This window comes from Harmonia axyridis, chromosome 5 (genome assembly GCF_914767665.1).
Source record: "Harmonia axyridis chromosome 5, icHarAxyr1.1, whole genome shotgun sequence".
Classification (NCBI taxonomy): Eukaryota; Metazoa; Arthropoda; class Insecta; order Coleoptera; family Coccinellidae; genus Harmonia; species Harmonia axyridis.
In genome coordinates, this window is record NC_059505.1 from 34,399,954 (window position 1) to 34,423,496 (window position 23,543).

At 32.6% G+C, this 23,543-nt stretch overlaps 3 protein-coding genes across 3 annotated transcripts in view; 2 read left to right on the forward strand and 1 right to left on the reverse strand.

The window, feature by feature from the left end:
- LOC123680705 (MAP kinase-interacting serine/threonine-protein kinase 1-like) overlaps nucleotides 1-15,303 on the forward strand; it is a 33,652-nt gene extending 18,349 nt beyond the window's left edge. Inside the window, exons 2-6 of the mRNA XM_045618739.1 lie at nucleotides 7,186-7,377; nucleotides 10,418-10,659; nucleotides 10,818-11,087; nucleotides 11,461-11,753; nucleotides 12,410-15,303. Coding sequence (XP_045474695.1) covers nucleotides 7,186-7,377; nucleotides 10,418-10,659; nucleotides 10,818-11,087; nucleotides 11,461-11,753; nucleotides 12,410-12,797 — 1,385 coding nt within the window. The 3' untranslated portion in view covers nucleotides 12,798-15,303. The remainder of the gene's footprint in view (nucleotides 1-7,185; nucleotides 7,378-10,417; nucleotides 10,660-10,817; nucleotides 11,088-11,460; nucleotides 11,754-12,409) is intronic.
- Nucleotides 15,304-16,615: 1,312 nt separating this feature from the next.
- LOC123680706 lies at nucleotides 16,616-18,643 on the reverse strand. Its single transcript, XM_045618740.1, has 3 exons — nucleotides 18,519-18,643; nucleotides 18,009-18,418; nucleotides 16,616-17,620 (listed from the first exon to the last, which is right to left on the reverse strand). Exons 2-3 carry the CDS (start codon nucleotides 18,390-18,392, stop codon nucleotides 17,102-17,104), a joined length of 903 nt encoding a protein of 300 aa, XP_045474696.1. The 5' UTR covers nucleotides 18,393-18,418; nucleotides 18,519-18,643; the 3' UTR covers nucleotides 16,616-17,101.
- Nucleotides 18,644-19,007: 364 nt separating this feature from the next.
- Nucleotides 19,008-23,327, forward strand: LOC123680393 (nucleolar complex protein 2 homolog). Its single transcript, XM_045618276.1, has 11 exons — nucleotides 19,008-19,183; nucleotides 19,243-19,284; nucleotides 19,346-19,393; nucleotides 19,452-19,505; nucleotides 19,565-19,612; nucleotides 19,671-19,891; nucleotides 19,977-20,160; nucleotides 20,277-20,443; nucleotides 20,509-21,171; nucleotides 21,253-21,468; nucleotides 22,856-23,327. The coding sequence occupies exons 1-11, from the start codon at nucleotides 19,096-19,098 to the stop codon at nucleotides 23,267-23,269; spliced, it is 2,145 nt and encodes a 714-aa protein (XP_045474232.1). The 5' UTR covers nucleotides 19,008-19,095; the 3' UTR covers nucleotides 23,270-23,327.
- Nucleotides 23,328-23,543: the final 216 nt, after the last annotated feature.

Consider the following 23,543-nt stretch of genomic DNA (forward strand, 5'->3'; position numbering starts at 1 on the left):
AGTAGCTTGATATGAGTCAAGAATTTGATGAATAAATACTTAACTTGACTTGAGATTGAAAAACTACTTCTTGACTTGAGCTCGTCTTGAAATCGAGTCAAGCTCAAGTCAAGTAGTTTGAAAATCAAGCCAAGCCGTGAATCCCTATTTTCAATATCCATCCGATCGAACTGAACATGAGAAATCAATTGCAAAATAGTGAAACGAATGTTCATGCAAAATGCATTTTTTTTTTATTAAACATTGAATAGTTTTCGAGAAAAAATGTCCGATTCCTTTGTAAACAGATGTTGTTAATAAATCTGATAAACATGAGGATGATCAACAAAGTTTTCGAGGTACGCCAATGAGTTATAAAAATAAAGATGAAAACATCTGACACTCCCAATATGTATATTACGCTTTACACTCATGACCTTTCATTAATATTATTGTTCATATGTTTACTTATTTAAAAATCATGCGTTAACGGAAATGATATGATTAGACCATTTAATTGAATGAAAGCAGTTAAAACTTCACGAATACGTCACTTTCGTTATCGTGAAAAAGAAATACAAACCGACATAAAAAACTAGGGGAAATGCTTATTATTTCCTTATTTCAGCATTTTCTTTCATGAAACTCAAATCTGAGTAACATTCAGTTGTAGTGAGTAGTAGCTAGAGGTGCCATCTGTTAGTCAAAGTAGAATTATATATCCATTTGAATTTTCAACGAAAACGTCAACTGCTAAACTAGATCAAGCAGTTTGAAGAATATTCACTGATCAGTGTTTTATATCAATTAATATTTCAAAAACTAAAAGAGCTTTTCAGGAAGAAACGTTTGGAGAAACGGTAACCAAGAGTTTGAGGACACTTATAAATGAACACAAAATTCTTATATCGACTGAATAAATATGCGTCTGTAGAGAAAATATGTCATAAGTTTATAACATCCAATATCTAAATTTTTCATGAATACTCCCAAATATAATTAAAAAAAAAACCGAAAAATCCCAAAATTTGATTTAAAAATTAATAGGTAAATCAGAACACTTGTGAATAATTTGAAGAATATTCTTTAAAACACAACCCTTGTGAATTGTTTGGAGAATATTCCTTAAAATAAGCTTGTTAAACATGATCCACTGAATTACCAAAACATGTTAGAGGCCATGAAAAAAAAATAGAGAAAACAAGAACATACACGTGGAATTTATCTTATCGAAGATATATTTTGTAGGTCGTTGGTGGAAATTCATATCGTTCATTTCCTGATTGATATATTTTGTATCTACGACGTACTCAAAAGTTTTCCACAGCTCTGCAACGATTTAAACTGGTGTGTATCTCTATTTTTCAAGATATTTTTAGTTTAATTTCAATTTTTCGAATTTGGGCGTTCGTTCAAGTATTTACCTTCATTTTCGCAATTTTTGTTTCTGATTCATTTCGTATAGGTAATATTTCATTCGATACTTGACCTGTATGCTTTATTAACACGCATATTCATAAGATAATTTTTTTTTTTAGGAAATGTGTTGCCCAACAAAGAATTAATTAATGACTTTATGTAGATAGGGATATCATAATTTATAATTAATCAGATTATCGCTAGATAGATCCGAATTGACAATAAGTGAAAGTATTCATTTGAGTAAACACGATAATTTTCGAAAGAAAAGACACGAACCCTTGAAAGTCCAAATGGGCAAAATTCGTCCAATTGTTTCAGTCATACCTCTCTGCAATTTACTCGAAAAATGCCTATATTCGATCGAATTGAAACATAGTGATTTTTCAATGGTAAATTTCTTATTCTAAAGTTCAATATTTCAGAAATTTTCACTGCAGTAAAAAATTAGGTATGTGAATTCAGCATCTCAACTGAGTCATCACAAAGAAAAATAAGATTTTTCTTCAACTTTCGTTAAAGTTCTGTGAATAAGTAATGAACAAATTCTCGTCTTTCTCTATGAATGATTCACTTTGACATAATATAACGTCATAGAAACTTTTTGTGCACCATAGAAAAATATATAAATCGATTTCATTCTGGCATAATGAAGTAAAAAACATCACAATTGAAACAGTTTTCTGGAAACCGTATATTTCTGATCCAGCAGGAAATAATAAACTTCAGTGGTATCTGACCTTCGAAGAAATTATTTTTATACTTGAAATTCGATATAATATTCTCTCCACTTCCGAAACTAAGAATTTCGTTAATCTTTTAATAGATAAACGTCGCTACGCAATCAAGTTTTTTATAAATTGGCAAAGACTTTCTGCTATAGTCCTTGAGAATTTCATACTAATAAAATAAGGCAGGTTAAAATAGAATCGAACACTGAAATAAATTATTCACTCATTAAGGCCACATGCTTCATATTATAAAAGCGTATAAAACGATGTGTTTATTTGTAATATATGAAAATTAAGCATTCAAACCGCTGACCGAACATAATACAATATTCTAAGTTAACGCTTCGGATAATTTCACCTTGAAAATTGTTGTTTCAGGAATGCTTATTCTATTTTATCTCGACGTATTTTATACAGGACTTCCTGATAACGAGCATTACTGCTGTTTGTGATCGTTATTTTTAATGTTTTAATAGAAAGTCTCCCAGACTCATTAGAAGGGGGAATCTGAATATAACAACGAAGTCCTAGAGCAAACAAACCTTGGAATCGGTTGAGGAAAAAATATTTAACCTCACTGAAAATTTTAGAGCTCATCTTACGGAATGTCTAAAATCCATATAATAAGTTCTATTTTAATTGAATTGGGAGTTAACTGCGTGTCTCTGCAATAAATGGGGGCTTTATTAACAATAACTACATTAATAATATAAAAACAAACCTGCAATAAATGAGGGAAACATCATTTAAAGCCTCTATCACAATTCTCAAATGAAATTATTTTTCTAACAATTCTAAAATTTCAATTATGGACATGCTAGGTAACTTGAATAAAAAAAAAACTAAAGGAAAGCACGCTAATGAAATGTGATTTTTTTTTACATCCATTCTATACAGCATGGATCCTCTTCACTTGAGACGTGACGTTCCTTATGTCATTTCTGTTCAGTAGGTTATATCCTCCGAGTAATAAACATAGATAGAGGGGGCATATGTAATTTTCAGTAAGCAAGTTTTGTCCCCAACATGAACTATCAAATTTGATATGAAGCGCGCGGAAATGAAAACATATCAGTGATACGATATTTCACTCAATTCGCGAGTTTCTCCACAAAGAACGCACTTCTTATGTCCCATAGTGAATCAACTTTTCATATTAACTCAAAATATATTGAAATAAATACCTAAATAAATAAGAAATTCAGAAAAAAAACTTCAAGCGCGCCAAACGACGTGAAACAACCGATGACACTGGGAGAACAAAAGTTGCCAAACCTTGGATTTCAGCAGGTAGATACAGAAAATAATAAATGTTCTGCTTATCATAAATTCGACAATTAGGAAAAATATCGGATTCCAAATATTCAAATTTGCATATTTAATCGGGAATCGCTCGAATAAATATATTTCATTCAATATAATATACATTCATAACGATACAGTAAAATTGTGGATTTGAAAATATATCACAATCCCACAACGTAATCTAACCATGTTGGGGACATGTAAAAAATTCTTATACTCCCTCTATCTATGTTTATCCTTCTATGGTTATATCTAAAATCATCAACAACGTTTGAAAATTGTTAAATCGTCTTTTCAAAATCACTGCTCATTTGTGAATACTGACAGAAATTTAAGAATAATTCATCAACGATATTATTCGGTGGATCATCAACTCACTATTCGTCGTATTGTAGACAAATTTGCTACCAAGTAACTGCAAGTTGCTACCATAACCTATTGAACACAAATGACATAAGAAATGTCAAAAAATATTACGCAGTGTTGCCATCATAATCATTTTAAATTTTATAATTCCTATTTAAAACCCTTCATAAGGATTTATTAATATTAATCCACATAAATCAAGTAGATCAAACGTCATGATCTCGAAAGATTTAAAAAATAAACTACTTGGCAACTTGTAACGTACGGATAGTGCAATCTTCAACTACACATTCAAATTATAATAAAATTTTAATAGTTCTCTATATAAGTATTGAAATATTAGATCTGCCGTATTAAATCTCATTCATATTTGTTACTTTTTTGCAGTTGAAATATTCTCCAAAATAAAAGAAGTGATAAACAGTTATTCTGCGCTATTTTTACATAACTAATTAATAATTATACAGGTATATCTCCTTGGAATCCCCTTTTTAGATATTCGCTCTTTTCCAAGTAGGTATATATATTTCCTTATCCGCTTCGAAGGACTATTAATCTTTGGAACAATACAACTCGAATTCCGTGCTCTTATTGACCCCTGATTTCATTAACGTAGTAGCATTTGAAAAATTTATTTTGATTAGCATGAATTCAAAGTTGTCTCGACATCAAGTGTGCCATATTGTAAAAAGGCACATACAGACTTTTTAGCTTTAATAGACGATAGTAAACCATCTCCACCTCGCTATCCTTATCCTTAGGACACAAAGCCAGACAGTGGCGTGCAATCAAAGACGCTGATAATTTACAACGATATAACACCGCAACACTTGTCAACTTCAGTCCGTATCAAATTACTAGTGCTCCAAACATCGCGAATCTCCTACTTAGACCAACCAGAACGTCTGTTACTAGCCGAGCCGATCGTGTCTCGCAATTCTAGAACAGACTATGGAGGTCGTTAGCCTTCAAGAGGACCTCTCCCTGATCTAGGAACACAATATGCATCAACTTGACAATCATAAACGCATTCAGATAAGCTCTCATTGCTTCTACTGCCGATCAAGCTAGAAACCGCAACTGCGAAGTTGTGCTGACAAACAATGTCATGTGATGCATAATAGCGTTTCTTATCTAGTCGTTCGACAGGATTCTAGAAAGGGTTTTATCGTTTTTCGGGCTATAAATAAGACGCGATGCAAACGAACTCGTACATATTATTATTAGCGTGGATATGCAGTTGGCATTCCTGTGAAATTCTTGCGGTTTTGATGTTTATGCTAATAGGCGGACCTAACTAAAATTTGGCTTTATCGAACAAAGGACCAGGCTAATGGAAAAATTGTCACCGGTCAATATTTTATATTTTGTAGAATATGACCTACTGATCAAGAAAGTCTATAACAGGCCAATTGAAAAATCCCCGGTCTACCATAGTAAAACACATTTTTTTGGCAAAATTCGATTTTATCATTCAACAAAGTTGCCTTCGAGGGCGATACAGCGATTATAGCGATCTTCCAACTTTTCGATACCATCTTTGTAGTACGATTTGTCTTTCGCTTTAAAATAGTCCTCAGTTTCGGCGATTACTTCTTCATTTGCGCTGAATTTCTTTCCAGCGATCATTCTTTTGAGGTCTGAGAACAGAAAAAAGTCGCTGGGTGCCAGATCTGGCGAATGCGGTGGTTGCAAAAGCAATTCGAAGCCCAATTCATGTAATTTTGCCATTGTTTTCATTGATTTGGTACACGATAGCGCATTGTCTTGATGAAACAGCACCTTTTTTTCTTCAAATGAGGCCGTTTTTTCATGATTTCATCCTTTAAACGATCCAATAACGATATATAATAATCGCTGTTGGTGGTTTGGCCCTTTTGGGAGTATTCAATGAATATTATACCTTGCGCATCCCAGAATACTGATGCCATATCCTTGCCAGCTGACTGTTGTGTTTTTCCTCGCTTTGGATTCGGTTCATCAAGTGAAATCCACTCAGCTGACTGTCGATTGGACTCCGGAGTGAAATGATGGAGCCATGTTTCCTCCATTGTCACATACCGAAGCAAAAATTCAGGTTTATTGCACTTAAACAGCTTCAAGCACTGCTCAGAATTATTAACACGTTGTTGCTTTTGATCGATTGTGAGCTCGCGCGACACCCATTTTGCGCACAGCTTTCTCATATACAAATATTCGTGAATGATATGATGTACACGTTTAGATGATATCTTCACAATGTCTGCTATCTCGATCAACTTCACTTTACGGCCATTCAAAATTATTTTGTGAACTTTTTTTATTTTTCCGTCGGTGAAAGCCTCTTTTGGGCGTCCACTACGTTCGCCGTATTCGGTGCTCATTTCGCCACTTTTAAACTTAGCATACCAATCAATGATGATTGATTTTTCTGGTGCAGACCCCGGAAACTCTTTATTAAGCCAAGATTTTGCTTCAACTGTATTTTTTCCCTTCAAAAATCAATATTTTATCAGCGCACGAAAAACTTTTTTTTCATATTTTGTCGAATAACAAAAGTAGCTACACTCACAACGCAATATCTCACAAACTAATGATCGGACTGTTGTCAAATTTTGACACGTATCGTTTGAAGGTTGTTACTAACTAAAAATCATATGGATTCAATACTAATACCGACATCTGTGCATCATACCGGGGGACTTTCCAATAGGCCTAATAGTTCATTATGTTATTAAAAAAGTTCTTCGTGTAATTTTCCATTATAATTTCGTAATTTCATTATAATGTCAAACAGTATTAGCTTTGCTATTACCAGGTTTTGAGATCCACAAACACAGGGTTATATAATTAGATTAATTAGATAATTAGGGGCGACCATTATCACAAAAGTTGTCTACAATGAAAATTACATACAGAGCAACGGTAAGAGACGCGTTGGCGTTTACATCTTGTTATTTGAAAATCTTACATAGTAAAAATTGTTTCATTATATTCATATTTAATTACAACTTTTGCTATAGTAAATATTATACTCTTTTATTTTTCGGAAGTATGTACCAACCTAAAAGGTCAAGCGTATGGCATTTTTGAAACACAACCCAGCAGTATGTACGTATATAGCTGTGGTAAGGGGTACTATGTCTGCATCATTATTAAAATATTTGAAAGGGTTTAATATTATTATTTTGCAATGCTGAATCCTTTCTATAGAGGAAATTACTAGCCAAATCTTCTGTAGTGTACCATTTGATAACAGTGGAAAGAATAGTAGCTACCTACAAAAACAATAGGTTAGAGATCAATAAGAAAAGGTTCAAGTTTGTTAGTCACAATGTTAACTTGTTCAATTGAACGAAATCACAAACTCGCGAATTGTTGACTAAATTTTTCAATATTGTTGCAGAGAGTGGCGGTGGCTGCATCAATGGAGGCAGCATGGGGGAAGGTTTGGGAGGTGGAAGCGCCTCCGATAGCGGGGACCAGATGGATCCTGATACCCGAGCTAGAGAACTTGAACGTAGGAAAGAAGAAGCGAAGAAGAAGAGGAGGAAGAAGAAGCGTACCGGTTCTTCTGTGGTGTCTTCGTGTTTTCAAGGTAAGAAGGGGTATTTTCAGGATTTTGAGCGCCTAAAAAGCAAGACATTACGTTAAAACGTCACATTTAAACCTTATATAAAAAGAAAAATCAATTATTTGAAAAAGGAAATTGAAAATAGGGATTCAAACTTGAAAGCGTTCCGTTACCATTCCACGATATGGCAACATCGACTGCAGATTATATGAATAAAAGAGGAAATCAAATCAAAATTATTTTGGGTAAATTTTAGATAAACAAATATATCTGATCAAGTTAGAATATAAGCCAACGACCAAGGAGTAAAAGAAAAAAGAGCCTAGATCATATTTTGCATTGAACAAGCTATGCTACTAAGCGCTGTTGTCACTTTGTGCAGCCGTAACGAAACGATTCCACCATTTTTGAGAACTTAACTTTAATAGTTTCTGCGGGTTATTTGAAAAAACCACATGAATGACATCCATAATAATCAAATTTGCATTAATAGTAATAACCCAAATTGAGGAGAATTCCCCAACTTGAGGACAAACTTGTTCATAAAGCGTTTCTTTCTGGTTTGAGGAGATTGAGTGCTATTTTAAAATCTCCTCGGTGTGAGGTGTTCTGCTATTTTGGTCGAAGCCGAATCAGCATAAAGAAGCTGATTCATTCAAGATAGCCATCTTAACTTAAATGGGTACATACATAATTTTCATCATACCTCCTTCAAAAACCTTGCTTGAATTAAAAACTCAACATTAAAACACCTCGTGAGTGAAAGATGGATTCATTACTACATTTAAAAATCGTCCAAAGAGATCAAAATCTCAAAACATCAGCTGGCAAGGTTATGCATCCGTATTTTGGGACGAGCAAGGTATTTTGATCATATATTGCTGTACAACTTTGCTTCCGTCGTTTTGCAATACATGGCTGTAGCCACACACACACATACTATAAGCTTAGGTATTTGTAAACATAACACCATCGAACTATTAGTCAATTTGTGTCTGCATCATAATTATTATCGATAAAACATGTCAGCTTACGAGCCAAATTCTCGTCATTTGCGGGAGGTTTTAATTTTCTGCTTTAATATGAAGAAAACGGCTGGGGCTCATAGAATGATCTCAAATACCTATGGTGAGGCCGCTATTAGTGAAAGAACGTGCCGAGAGTGGTTTCAAAGCTTCAAGAACGGTGATTTTGACGTCGAATTTCAGGTGAAAGAGAGAAGGTTTTCGAAGATACAGAATTGGAGGTATTTCTTAATCAAGACTCTTGTCAAACGCAACAAGAATTGGCAGGATCATTGACGCAACAAGCCCTTCAATACGCCTGAAAGTCATGGGAATGATTCAGAAACAAGAAAATTCGTACGAGTTGAAGCCGAGAGATGTTCAACGGCGTTTGTTTGCTTGTGAACATATGCTTGCAAAGCAAAGATGGAAGGGATTTCTGCATCGCATTGTGACGGGAGACGAAAATTGGGATTACGATAATCCCAAGCGCAGAAAGTCATGAGGATAATCCGGCCATGCTTCCAAGTCGACGGCCAAATCGAATATTCAAGCCCAGTATGTATTTGGTGGGAGCAGCTCGGCGTAGTGTATTATGAGTTGTTGAAACCGAATGAAACGCTGCCCGAAAGTAGTGGCCAGCGATGGACAAAACGTTGAATAATAAATGTTTAACCAGTTTTTTACAATAAAGCCTCGAATTTCGGAAAAAAATTGGCGGAAGCAAAGTTGTAAGTCCTATGTACTATCTTGGCACAGATAAAACCATCAACAGTAAATTTTGTTATCGGATCGAATGAGTGCACAAATAAAAATAAACGTCCTCAAATGCAAAAGAAAAAAATTCTCTTTCAATTCTCCCTATCACAAATCAGATGAAAATCATGGTCAAATCGAGTGAAGTGTTAAACTATTTTCCGTTTTATCTGCGCAGATGAAACTAAACATACCCAGCTTTTCTATTTACAAATCTTTCTTTCTTATCCATGCCTCAGATACACAATATAACATTAAGTGGATACACCAGTTCTAATTGAAAATCATTGTTGCGTGGGATAACTCGACTTGTTTTACGCTTGGAAAATCCTTCTTGTATATGCAAATTAAATTTCTCCTCCTTGGTTTATGATGAGTCATATAGGTAACATTGTAGCATGCGTATGCTATTATTGACTTTCGTTGGATTACATTGTGAAAACAATGATGAATATACAATGTGTTTTTCCGCTTGAAAAAAAAAAAGATTTCCAAGGAAACTAATTTTTCGGAATTTACCTTTGCTCTTATCTTCAAAATCAGAGTAAACATACAGAACAGGAACTCAATAAAACCTTGTTTGGTAATTATAATGATTATAAGCTTCATATTTTTGGGATTGTCATGCAATCGAATATTACATTAAATATTCCATATGAAACTCAAAATATCACGTCAAAAATTATTTGGATCGAGTGACTTTAAAGAATATATTCAATGATATTCCTTGAAATTTTTCATTTCCTTAATATTAAAAACGATTAAACGATAAAAAATCCATATACACTTCAAATGAGCACATCTAGAATAAATATTTATTGGATCATAAGATCAACAAACAGATATATCCATTTGTTGATAGTTACTGGAAGATCCACGTCAAATATTTTGTTAATAAAAACATGCAATAAATCTAAATACTACACTCAAAAGATAAGGATTACATAATCCCTTCAATTTTGTTGTAAAGATACTTTAATAAAGTACCTTTAGAGGATAGGGATCTTTTCATTTCATGGTTGTGACCAAGGTCTGGAATTTTTAAATATAATTCTCAAGTGGTGATGGAAATATTTTAGTTTCAAAACACTGATAAATTTTTATTGTGATAATGTTGGAAATTCTGAACAAGACAAATATGTTAAAACCTTTTTTTTTATTATCAAACGCAGTACATTGTTGGAATAGAAATGTTAATGAATAGACTAACAAATTTAAAGAAAATTTTCAAGAATGAACACCTACAAATTTAAACACTCCATTGACACTTATGACATAAATCTTATACAGACTTTTTTTTTCAGACCTTTACAGACTAACTGGTGAGGTATTGGGAGAAGGAGCTTATGCAAGTGTTCAAACTTGTATTAACATCTACACTGGTGTTGAGTGCGCAGTCAAGGTCATTGACAAAGTACCAGGTCATGCTCGAGCCAGAGTATTTCGCGAGGTTGAAACCTTCCATCATTGCCAAAGTCATCCGAATATTATACAGCTCACAGAATTCTTTGAGGACGAAGAAAAGTTTTACTTGGTTTTTGAAAAGGTAAATATTATATTTTGTGTATAACTCATAGAAACTTGTGTTTAACGGTTTAATTGCTTGTTGAATTGATAGTTTCAAGTATGTTTATTTCAAAATATTCGAGAATATTTAAGATAAATATGTTTCGTGGTTTTTTCAACAATTTATTTTGGTTTTAGGTCAATGGGGGGCAGCTCTTAAGGAGAATCCAAGAGCACAGGTACTTCAGTGAGGCAGCCGCTGCAGAAATTGTTAAGGAGATTGCATCTGCCCTGAGATTCATGCACGCAAAAGGAATTGCACATAGGGATCTCAAACCGGAGAACATCTTATGCGTGCACAAAGATCGACTTTGTCCGATCAAAATTTGCGATCTGGACTTGGGTTCCGGTATCCGATTTCAGTCCAGTGTTTCTAGTCCGTTGGCTACTCCACAACTGCTTACTCCGGTAACTATTACATCAATATATTGCATGAAATTACATTTCGCTAAGTTAGGTCATGATATACAGGGTCTTGCAAGAGTGTTACATTATTCCTTGAGCACTATGTAATGAAAATATTTTCTGATCACAGAGGGTGTCTAGTTTTTCTGGGCTGGTCTCATTTTTATTTTTAGATACCTATCTCTTTCCTTATCAGGAATATGAACTTCCAATCTTGTGGAACCCCCGTATTATTTCTCTTTTTTTTTTCTTTTTCATTTATTTTTTTCCTTTTTATTTATTTTTTTTTCTTTTTTAAATATTCTTTTTCTTTTTTATTATTCTTTTTCTTTTTTTTTCTCTACAAAGTCCACTGATTAATTTTGGATATTTCCAGGTTGGAAGTGCTGAATTCATGGCACCTGAGGTCGTGGAGGCATTTATAGGGGACAACGATTCAACTGTCTATGACAAACGCTGTGACCTATGGTCACTAGGTGTGATAACGTACATCTTGCTTTGTGGTTACCCTCCGTTTTCTGGGAAATGCGGACGGGACTGTGGTTGGGAGCGTGGTGAGAACTGTGGCGCTTGCCAAGAACTACTCTTCCATAGCATTCAGGAAGGGTACTATGATTTCCCAGAGAGCGATTGGAGAGATATTTCAGAAGAAGCGAAGGATCTTATTAGGTGAGTTTCGCTACCTTGAATACACAATTTTAATGCATTATTTTCGATATTGAAGCTTTAGGGGAAAAATTCATTTACTCCCCCTGAAATTTATGTTTTGGAAGGTGGAAAATCAAATAAAAAAATCCAGACAGTTTTAAATGGTAATAATGGCAGCACTGTACATTATTTTTTGACATTTCTCATGTAATTCATGTTCAGTAGGTTAGGTTAGATCTTAGAATAAAGAATATTCTATGTTCAGAACTGCAGGTTCTTCTCACATTTAAAATAATTTTTAGTAATTTGTAATTGCTCTAAGGAATTGCTATAAGCGCATACATAGTCTATTCGTTGTTTCTTCACGGGGCACATAAAATACTGTTGAAGAGAAATATTCTAATTCATCAACTCAGAAGTATTTTGTCGAACCCTGTAGCATTATTGCATGAATATAGTTGCCATTTGTCACTGATTGATATAAAAAAAACCAATTCAATATATTATCAAATATTTAACAACAACAGGTGTTAATTTTTCACATCGATTCTTCAATTTTTTTAGTGTCCTTTTCATCTCATATGCTCTCAGTTTTTTTGATGGATTTATTCTTTGACTGAATAAAGAATATCTATAATAATTTACACACTTTATTGAAATATACCATTTTCTTCCAGATCACTGTTGGTCAAGTGTGCCAACAAACGTATCAGCGCAGAGCGTGTTCTTGAACACCCTTGGTTAAGATGCGCAAGCGATGCTGCACCGTTGACCACGCCTGCAGTGATAAGAAGAAACAACTCCGCCCTTGAGCTATCTCATTTCGCGGAGTCCGCAATGGCTGTGAACAGAGTGGTGCAACAGCACTTCAGCATGAATTTGGGCTACTTGGAACGGCCGAGCATTTACAGAACAGATTCGAGGAACTGTTCATCCCAACTTTTCGGTCTGAGTCCACCGAGCGAAAGCCATCTGATGCAGAGAAGAAGACGTGGCGGTTCTTGTCAGTACCTGTCACGTTCCTCTGTGGTTACTCCTCAACCGATCTCCAGTCCAAGTGGTTGAAATTTTGTTGGTAAACGACGTCACCAGAATTTTTATTATCATATTATCATTCAATTTTTTCTTTTCTTTTTCGGAAGGAAATTCTAATTTGGAGTCTTTAAAGATATCTTTGGAGTTGTTAAATTATTTCATTTACTATGATTTTCTGTAAGTTTCGAATTGATGGAAATAGTTCGTTCGGGTTCTCCAACCATATCATCAAAAATTTGAAAAAAAATTAAAAAAAGAATAATCTTCAGTTTCATCGGTTTTTCGGATCTTTCGTTATCTGGAAAAATTTATTTGTCTAATTAATTAAAAAATCAAAAAAATATTTAGTATTTTGTATGAAACAAATTGTTGTGGTTTGAGAACCTCATGTCAGATCTACATTACGCAGGATAGCCCAGAGATGCTATTGGGGTGAATTTATTCCATTTCACATATAAACCAATTAAGTTTTCACAATCCCTTGTGAGTATTCTAAATCTTTAAGAGTAAATACAGATTAATACTGACCTCTGAAAGTGATAAAAACACTGCAGCATCTATTCCAGTGATGATAATGGCTTTTCTGTGGCACTTGATTGGATGGTTATTTGACAATCAAGTGACTCAGGTAGAGTAACATAGACGCTACTGTTGAGTTTCTTGTTGGAGGTGAAAGTTTGAGTAACAAATTCTAATTGTAGATCTGACACCCTCTAGGTCAGTCCCATTACACATTGAAAGGACTATAATTCACGCATTGATAATCATTTTCATAGTTATTTGGTTTGAAATCGATGCATAAAGAAGCAGATTGTTAACCTAAAATTTCGTAATACAGGTCTGAAGAAGAAGAAGAAAAATTACTCGAGTACTTCATTCCAAAGACCTTTGACCAAGATCTTTCACCCTGTTTTTCTCTGTAAATTATCGATTTGGTTTGACATTGCAAATTCGGAGTAAATTTAAATTTTGACGAATTAATAATTCTTTGGGACTGGCCTTAAGCAGTAGGATTATTTGGCCTAGGTTTATCATTGCGCTTCTATTTTTAATACTTTTGTATATGTTTAATAGATTGAGAAATAATCAGTCTACATTGTGATAATTAAAAATTAAGCATCTTGACTGTGCTGTTTAGAGCACAGATAGAGACTGTAGAAAAACCGTACCTGCTTAAATTTTGTAAGATACGGAGGGTTTATTTTAGGAACTTTGTTTCCGAACAATTGTACTGAGAGAGACAGTCCATATTTCTACTCTAAGAATCCTAAGATACATTTGGATATTTTTTTAACATTTTGTAATGCTCAAGTCATCTAGCTATGTTGGTTGACATGTCGGGGAATAAGTGTAGAGATAGTATCTATTTACAAACAGCTTCAGTCAGTTCAGACAATTCACTTACATTTAAAATTGCATCAAACACACCAACTTTTATGAGAGCTTTAATATTGTGGAAATTATTCGTACTATTTTACAATTGTTTTACTGTTGGAATACGTTGATTATTATTATAAGTGTTACAAAAAAAAAATAAAAAAAAATTATATAATTTTGAATATATTTATTTGTGAATAAAAAAATGTGATTCTGTAACTTTTTACTATTTGTATAGAACCACAAAAAAAAATAATTAAAAAGCAATAATTGAATTGGATATCATGAAATAAGATGGAGACATTTTTGCCCAAAAATAGATTTTGCATATCAGGATCTTACTCTGAAATGAATTTGGACTTTTACCTGTGATAAAAAACAAACAACCTCCTCTTACATAGAAAATTGTGTCAAATATATTTTTACATAGATTTAATTATATACTGTTAATTTTGAAATGTTTGTGTTTATTTATTTTCAAAAACAGATGTATCTTTTGAAAATTGTTTGAAAAAAGCGGTTTATTCTCATTCCACAAATAATGCGTTTTGACCATCTTTGAATAAACAATCTGAATTGAAATTTTCCTGATTGTTTAACTAGTCGCAGTTTCCAAAATCGTGATTTTAAATGATAGTGAATTGCTGTGAATTGACTGTTGAAAGTTTTCTTCCAATACCCAGTGTGATATGAAGAAAATTACATCTATCGGGTTTAAGAATTGTTGAGCTTTTGTTGCCAAGCATGTATGAGAACGAATGATTGATACCTTTTTGGATGATGAGTACCCTTGAAGATTTCTTTCAAGCATTTATTCTATCCAATCCGTATCATTTTTATACCAAAAAGAAAAAAAATCGAAAAAAGATATCAGTTTGTTATCTAAATTTATCATGGTTTTCCATGAGTGCCATCTGTACTGTTATTTTATATCGTTTTAAAAAAACGAATACATATTATAAGTTTAATTGAGAACAAGGTTCAGTTATAATTTGTATTTACAAAAAAAAGATATTGTTGATTATAATAATGTTTTTCCTTTTTCTTATTTTAAGCCTGCTAGCAGTGATCTTCTTGATCAGAAATCATAGTGATGGAAATTTATTTACCAAGTGTGCTTTAATTTCATATGATAATAAATAAAATTCAATTTTTATAATATTATTGTCTTTATTCAAGTACCTCTTTCCCTGTGGGTTTAATACCAGCAAAATACGATTATTTTGGATGTTATTTTATTTCAGCTGAGAGTTCATTTAAAGAATTCAACCAAGAAACTTTACTGTTTACTTTTAAAGCCTGAAGAAGCTTTGTGATCACTTTTTGGATGGAAAAAAAATTTAGTCTTCGATTTCAAAATGCATTTCAGATCATTCTGAACAAATTTGGTTTTGTATCATTGTCATTTTCCAGATATAGGGTGTACAGTGCATCCCATTTTGGGTGAGACAGCCAGGTTACTCGCTTGTTATTTAAGATAGAGCCTTGCGGTTTTCACGTTCCTGTCCTACTTTTTCTTGAAACTCAAGTTGGTCTAATCAGATTTTGCATAACTGTTTCCGTTCAAGAGATACAGGGTGATTTTGGAAATTGATACTTTTCGGACCCCTCCTTTATCTCCGAAGTTATTAGAAATAATGCTGAGGTAAAAACTACGTCTGAATCAGAAGTCTGCGTAGAATCCAGTGGCGTACTCAAATTTTTTTTTCGGGTTATGGTTTGGAAGATTCAACACAAACCTATATTTTTTTTAATGGAACACCATGTATATCATTACTTCTATGAATTCGTTATTTTTTTCCCTTCAAAATGATGTATGATACTATGTAGGTAGGATGTTCAAAAATGTAAAAAAAACACTAAAACATCAAATAATGACGATTTTTTGCTAATGGGCAATGGATTTCCCATATAAAAGAAGAATCAATAATAATAACAATAAAACATAGCGATGACAGCTAGATCAGATTGATTTTTTCCCTCTAATGCCTACTTGATAAAACAATAATGCTCCCAAATGCAGAGTAGCCATAATAACAACAAGGATGTTTGTATCATCAATGACCTACTACTAATCAAAAGTAATAATCCTCTTATTGAAACATAGGAACTTCATGGCCCATTAACAAAAAATCATCATTATTTGATGTTTTAGTGTTTTTTTTAACATTTTTGAACATCCTACCTACATAGTATCATACATCATTTTGAAGGGAAAAATATTACGAATTCATAGAAGTAATGATATACATGGTGTTCCATTAAAAAAAATACAGGTTTGTGTTGAATCTTCAAAACCATACCCCGAAAAAAAATTTTGAGTACGCCACTGGATTCTACGCAGAATTCTGATTCAGACATAGTTTTTACCTCAGCATTATTTCTAATAACTTCGGAGATAAAGGAGGGGTCCGAAAAGTATCAATTTCCAAAATCACCCTGTATCTCTTGAACGGAAACAGTTATGCAAAATCTGATTAGACCAACTTGAGTTTCACGAAAAAGTAGGACAGGAACGTGAAAACCGCAAAGCTCTATCTCAAATAACAAGCAGGAAACCTGGCTGTCTCGCCCAAAATGGGATGCACTGTACACTGAGTATGCCCAAACGTGGAATTGCCTGAATCCTGTTCTACTGTTCAGATTTTGATTAAATAAAACATCTTAGGAGATAATAGAGCTATAAGATCTAGATGTGAAGCACAAATAAGCACAGTGCCATACCAAATAGCAGAGTATTTTGAAAATTGCTTTTCACAAGATGAGAAGTTAGAACAATGCTCAGTTATTTCAGATTTCCTAGTGTGGTATCTGTTCATAGTTTTAGTATCATACTTTGAAACTTGTAAAACCATAATTACAGTAATCAAGGCAAAAATTGAGAATGACTCAAATAAAATCTCTACCATAATGAAACTTTAAAATATAGTTGATGCATAAAAACGTTTGAATTGTGTTTAACTAATTTCTGCATTCGCTATTGGACTTCTAGTTGGTGTGTATTCGTTTTTGAGAAAATTTCTCTGTGGCTGCGTTGAACCTGTTTCATATAATTGTTGTGGCGGCCAACATGGACCTTGCTCAATAGCATCAGTCTTTATCGAAGAGGTTTTATTCAGGGATTTCATGTGTCCTTCAAATATAGCATCGTTTATAATTTTTTTTACAAAAGGTATCATTTCAGATGGCATATTTCTTAATTCTGCCGCAACATAACTACCAAATGTTGCATATTCTCCTTCTGTAGTAGCTTTATTTTTAGTTAATTTGTCAGTTAATAATCGCAGAGGTTTTTTATTTGATATATATTTGAAACTGGATTTTCGTTTGAATCGTGGAGATTGAGATGTTTCGTTTTCTCTATTTTCATTTTTACGGGGTATGGATTCTGAAGAACTGGATAGATACGTTGATTCTTCTCCTATATCATCTTCTTCATCAAGTAAATTATGTGGAACATTTACTTGTGGATAATTCTAAAAAAAATGTTTAATCAGTTTCATCGAAACAAAAGTTTGAATGAATTGATTGCAATTCAACGATTTTCAACATATGGTATCAACCAAATTGGGAAATATGGGTAGAAGTTTTGAGATCAATTTCCAAATTGCCTCAAAGCTGTAGATAACACCACCACCGTATATTTTACTTAAAAAAAACTTCACATCATTGCATTGATAGCGGTTGTGAATACGAATTTATTTTGTCGGAAGGAATGGAAGAAACTCAAATGGAGTATTCACAAATGAAGGGAAGATCGACGGATAAGATGAAGTAGCCCGCACAAAGTATGGGCATAATTATATTCAATTGGATAAATTAATAAAAATTAAACTAAGCATTCTACGCGTATTAATTAGTTACCCCATCCTCAAAATCCTCCTCATCTTCATCATCTATTGTGTTATCCAAGGTTAGACCACGGACATCCTGTTGATCCTCAAGGAATTTAAATAAATCAAAGTACCACAACGATGGTTCATATATTTCAGAGGTTCCAATTCTACTTTTAGTGGATTCTTTAACCTTGTTCAATTCTTTTTTATATGCTGAACGTAAACTATTTATTTTTCTTTTCACCATTGCCATAGTCGCATTTACATCATATTCTTCACATTTTTTCAACAAGATATTATAAGCTGCTTCTCTTTTTCGATTATTGTGATAATGCGGATCTTTTTTGTTCCATAAGCAGGAATGCATTCTATATATTTCAATGAACTCTGTCACAAAGACGTGGTTAGACATTGCAATAATCTCTTTTTATATAAAAACTGAAACAGAAGCTGACTTAGTTTTTTAGATAAATGATAAGAAAAATGATGCGATAAATGATACGTCAAACCATCGAGCCACAGCTCCGTTGCAGTTTACCTATCATTTTTCTGGAGAAATATTTAGCTTCTATGACAGGTGAACAGACTGACGTGTTGTAGATATAATGAATTCGCAGTAGAAATCTTCCAAAATTGTGTTGAAAACTACAAATTACCTTTTTGAGTCATTCGGGGAAGTACTGAATACTCACTGATATCAGTGCCATCTGAAAACAGGGTAATATAAATTCGAAAATTACTAATATATACCAACAGATTTCTGTTCCATAGAAATGCTAGAAATAGTAGAAATCTACTGAAAATGTAGTTTTCTACTGAAGTTACAAATAAGTAGTTTTCTACTGAATTTACAAATAAGTAGTTTTCTACTCATTCTACATGCTCTTCTGTGATTAAAAGTTTTAAAACAGAGACCTGTTCCATACCACAGATATATCGTATCACATCACGGTATAAAAACTTGTATTGTATTGATTTAGGTCTATGGTTCCATACAACATATTATTAGCGAACATAGACAAAGAAAAATAAAACACATGTTAACTTAGGCATCCTAACCTAAATGAATTCAAACCTCAAATTCGGCACGATAAACAACGAATAATTTTATAAACATGGGAAGAAAGAAAATGAATTTTAAACATATAAACCCCAAAAAAGTAATAGAAGAAGTAGAAGCTTCTGATGTAGAGGAGATGGAAGGTAAACATTTATATCAAAATATACTATTTTTTCTTAATACTGCATCTGTTTTATTTTAGACAATTCCGGAGCTGAAGAGACTTGGAGAAACTCTGAATCAGGTAGGTTTAATACTTATATTAATCATTGAAATAATTTAATTATAATGTGCGAATTTTTCAGAAAGCAATAGTGAGGAAGAACAAAATGATGAATTGGATTCTGAACAAGGTTAGTACGACAATGTTAGTATATCTTATTAAATTTCCTAAATTTATCTAATTTTTAGAAAACGAAAGTGACAATGAAGATGTAGAAAATAATGAAATGGATTCAGAACAAGGTTAGTACATAAATTTCAGTATCTCGGAAGAAATTTCCTAAATTGATTTAAATTTTCAGAAAATGAGAGTGACAATGAAGATACCGAAGGCGATGAATCAGAACAAGGTTAGTTTGACAATGTCAATATCTCAGGTTAAATTACCTAAAACGATTTACTTTTCAGAAAAAGATAGTGAAGACGAAGATGATTCTGGTTTTGATGATGTCAATAAACATAAAGAATCCTTACAAAAACTTAAAGAAACAGATCCCGAGTTCTATAAATTTTTAGAAGAAAATGACAAAGATCTTCTAAATTTCAATTTATCGGATGATGAAAATGATGATGACGATCAACCTCAAATTCATGTTCCTGAACTAGGCAGTGATGAAAGTGATTATGAGGTAAACATCAAATTACTCTGTTTTATAGCTGTCATCTGTGAATTTATGTGATTATTTATGATTATTGAAACAATTAATTTTCTAGGATGAAAATACCAAAGAAGATGATAGAAATATTACCTTCAAATTACTGAAAAAATGGCAAGTGGATATCAAAACTGACAAGAGCAATAAAACACTTTATGAGCTTTCTCAAGCATTACATGCGGCTCTCTTATTAGTGTTACCAGAGGAAGAAGCAGGCACTCCCTCCAAATATAAAGTTGAAGGTAAATAAAAACCTACATTTCATTCGTAAAATAATAATATTAGTTACTAATATGTATTACATATATTCCTTATATATTTCCTGCTGTTGTAATATATTTTATTTGATATATTCTAGGATCTGCGATTTTTAATGGCGTTGTTCAGTTATGTGTCTTAGAATTTGGTCCTGCCATCAAGAGATTTTTAGGATTGGATAATAAATCAAAAGAGAAACCACATCAATGTAAAAAATTCAAAAAAGTAAAGACAATCCTGAAATGCTATTTTGAAGATCTTCTAAAGGTAAATGAATAAATTTTTTTATGATATTTCTTTAGAGCATTATTAACAATGTCTTTTTATTTCAGCTTCTAAAAGGAGTCGCATCTGCGAATATCCAGACAGTTTTACTAAAACATATGCACTATATGTCTTCAATGCTGACTTCATACCCAAATATTACAAAGGATTTACTTAAACAGCTCATAAAAATATGGGGTGTATCAGAAGAAGGTGTCAGAGTTATAGCATTCTTTTGTATTCTAAAAATCAGTCGTCATACACAGCCGCTCCTCGACTTGGCATTGAAGAGTATGTTTATAACATTTGTCAAAAATTCTAAATTTGTTAGTCCCTCTAGTTTGCCCTCCATAAATTTCATGAGGCGATCATTGGTGGAGATGTTTGCGTTGGATACAAACTTGGCTTATCAACATGTATTTCTGTATATTCGTCAACTCGCAATCCATCTGAGGAATGCTATGACTGTGAATAAGAAGGAAAACGTACAGGCTGTTTACAATTGGCAGTTCGTAAATTCTCTTCAATTGTGGGGGAATTTACTGAGTGTTACTTGTTCTAAGCCCCAAATGCAGCAGTTGATTTATCCGTTCATTCAAGTCTGTCTGGGAACTTTAAAATTAGTGCCTACAGCCCAATATTATCCACTTAGATTTCATGTCACACAGATTTTAATCAACCTGTCTCGAGATGCTGATGTATTCATTCCAGTTCTTCCTTTCATCGTAGATGTAAGTACAATACACGAATTATCAGTGAAATATTTGCAATTGAAGAGAGATTACTTTAAAATATATAAACCATCTTTTCAGATTTTAGATAATTATGATTTCAACAAGAAGCATCAAAAAATTTCGATGAAGCCATTGAAGTTCACTTTCATTTTGAGATTATCAAAGTCTCAATTACTCGAGAATGGTTTCAAAGATACTGTTATTGACACCATTTATGACCAGCTCATGGAGTATATGGCTATTCAATCTAGCAGTATATCTTTCGTTGAATTATCACTACTTACTACGATTCAGGTGAGAAAAATTTCAATATATTATATTTGATCAATTGAAAGTTGAACAGAATAGTTATTTATAATACAAGTGCAGAAGGCATTGATATTCTTCCACGAGTTCAAAATTCAAAAACGAGCCACGAAGTGGCGAGTTTTGGAATGAACGAGTGGTAGAATGAGCCTTCTGTACGAGTATTATACATTATTTTCTCTAATTCATTGCATTTTCATTGAAATTAATGAAATATTTCCATAAATATATCTTAGTGATTTTTGCATTGAAAAATGTTGGTTGGCAGAACTGATTTCTTTAAGGCAAATTGATGAATTGACAGATAAAGCAGTGGCGGAAAGTTCGGAGAACCAACATAGAATAATAAAATATAACCATGAAAACTGTGCGTTTCTGATATATTCTCGCACGATTTTGTTCTACAAGATGTGGAAGAATGAACGGAATAACCACAGAATTAGAGAAAATATGTTCTTAACTTAAACTTATTTCTCTATTTCAATATCGTAATGTGTTCATTACAGTTCTAAAAACAGTGCTGTAATAAACTCATTACAATAGCATCTTTTTCAGTTATATTTTTCGTTTTATAGTTGTCTATACTGACTTCCAATCCTATCAGATTTCAACAAACGTCAATAATTGTCAATACAATATAAGTTGGATATAATGGAATGATTCGCAACATTATTTGCAATTTCTCTTAATTCTGTTTGTGTTAAATCGATTTCGTCAGACATGAAAGATTTATTTTGTTTAGTTTAACTTTGTTGTTGTTTTGAATATTTTATAGTATTATTTTTTTGTATATTGTTAAATAGGCCTTGTCACCAGTAATTGTACTGTATTAGAGGTCAAGAATAAAGAAGTAAATAAATAAATAAATAATTCACGAATTTAATACGTAATTGTAAGTTATTTCAAAATTTGAAACGTACGATTCATATTCAAATTCCATAATCTGTCAATTTTCGTAATGGTCACACCAACTGCCAAGAAACAATACTTAAGTCACTAGGATATATAATCTGAATTTTGCATTGAATTTCGACAATATTTCACAAAACTTGACTGAAATAGAGAAAATATCATCTAATACTCGTTGCAGAAGGCAATTCCAACAATTATGTGTTCGAAAACGAGCGATGAAGGAGCGAGTTTTCGAATTTCGCATATGTGTTGGAAGAGGAGCCCATTCTGCAACTTGTTTTAGAATATACTATTATTCTACCAATGAATTCAGGTTGGCTAGATTGAATTATTTTTTTTAATTAATGAGTTCATTATCAAAGAATTCCTCTGAACAGAGGACTTTGCTGATTAGGTATAAAAAAGTAATGCGATTTTTCATTGGTATGAACATAAACAAGTAATAGTTTCGAATTCTTTGCAGATTAAGAAGTTCCTGAAAAAATGTAAAAATGGTAATTATGTGAAGAAGATGAAGCAAGCTCTCGAAAAAATAGAACAGAATAATAAATTCATTGAGAATGAGAGAAGGAAAATGACAATAAATCTCGCAGATTTGAAACAGGTGGAAGGTTTTGAAAACCAACTGAAATGTAAAGGAACTCCATTATCTATATATTATGAAAGTTGGATCAAAATTCGAAATCAAAAGAAGAGGAAAGAAGCAACAATGAATGATGAATTAGGTGATTATAATTTACCGACAAATAAGAAACGAAGAATAAAAAATATTGAAGTGAAGAGGCCGAAAAAAGATGTTGACTTTGTACTTAGTGAAAGTGAAGATGATGAAGAGAGTCAAATATTGAGAAAAAAAGTTGATATCGAATCTGATTGAAGAAAGGGTCAAAAATTGTTAAAATGTATTTATACTATTAAAAAGATATAGATGTTCATTTGTATTAATCAATAAAAAAAGTTATTTATTTCAAAGAATAATAAGTTAATAACACTTAGTGCCATACATATTAAAAAATCAACCTTAGATAAATATATTTCATATCTGAAGAAACGTATATTTTATTTGAAAAATCATGGAAAATTAAACAAAGTGAATCAATATAAGCTCAAAACAATTTAATACAAAATACTGTTCAAATTTTTTGGGCAGT

What these genes read in the sequence shown, in the direction of transcription:
- LOC123680393 (XM_045618276.1), top strand. Translation starts at nt 19,096, where the DNA reads ATGGGAAGAAAGAAAATGAATTTTAAACATATAAACCCCAAAAAAGTA. An exon ending in ATTTTGAAGATCTTCTAAAG is followed by an intron (nt 20,444 to 20,508) that starts GTAAATGAATAA and finishes TTTTTATTTCAG; the next exon opens with CTTCTAAAAGGAGTCGCATC. An exon ending in CACTACTTACTACGATTCAG is followed by an intron (nt 21,469 to 22,855) that starts GTGAGAAAAATT and finishes AATTCTTTGCAG; the next exon opens with ATTAAGAAGTTCCTGAAAAA.
- LOC123680706 (XM_045618740.1), bottom strand. Translation starts at nt 18,392, where the DNA reads ATGTCTAACCACGTCTTTGTGACAGAGTTCATTGAAATATATAGAATG. An exon ending in AGGAGGATTTTGAGGATGGG is followed by an intron (nt 17,621 to 18,008) that starts GTAACTAATTAA and finishes CATTTTTTTTAG; the next exon opens with AATTATCCACAAGTAAATGT.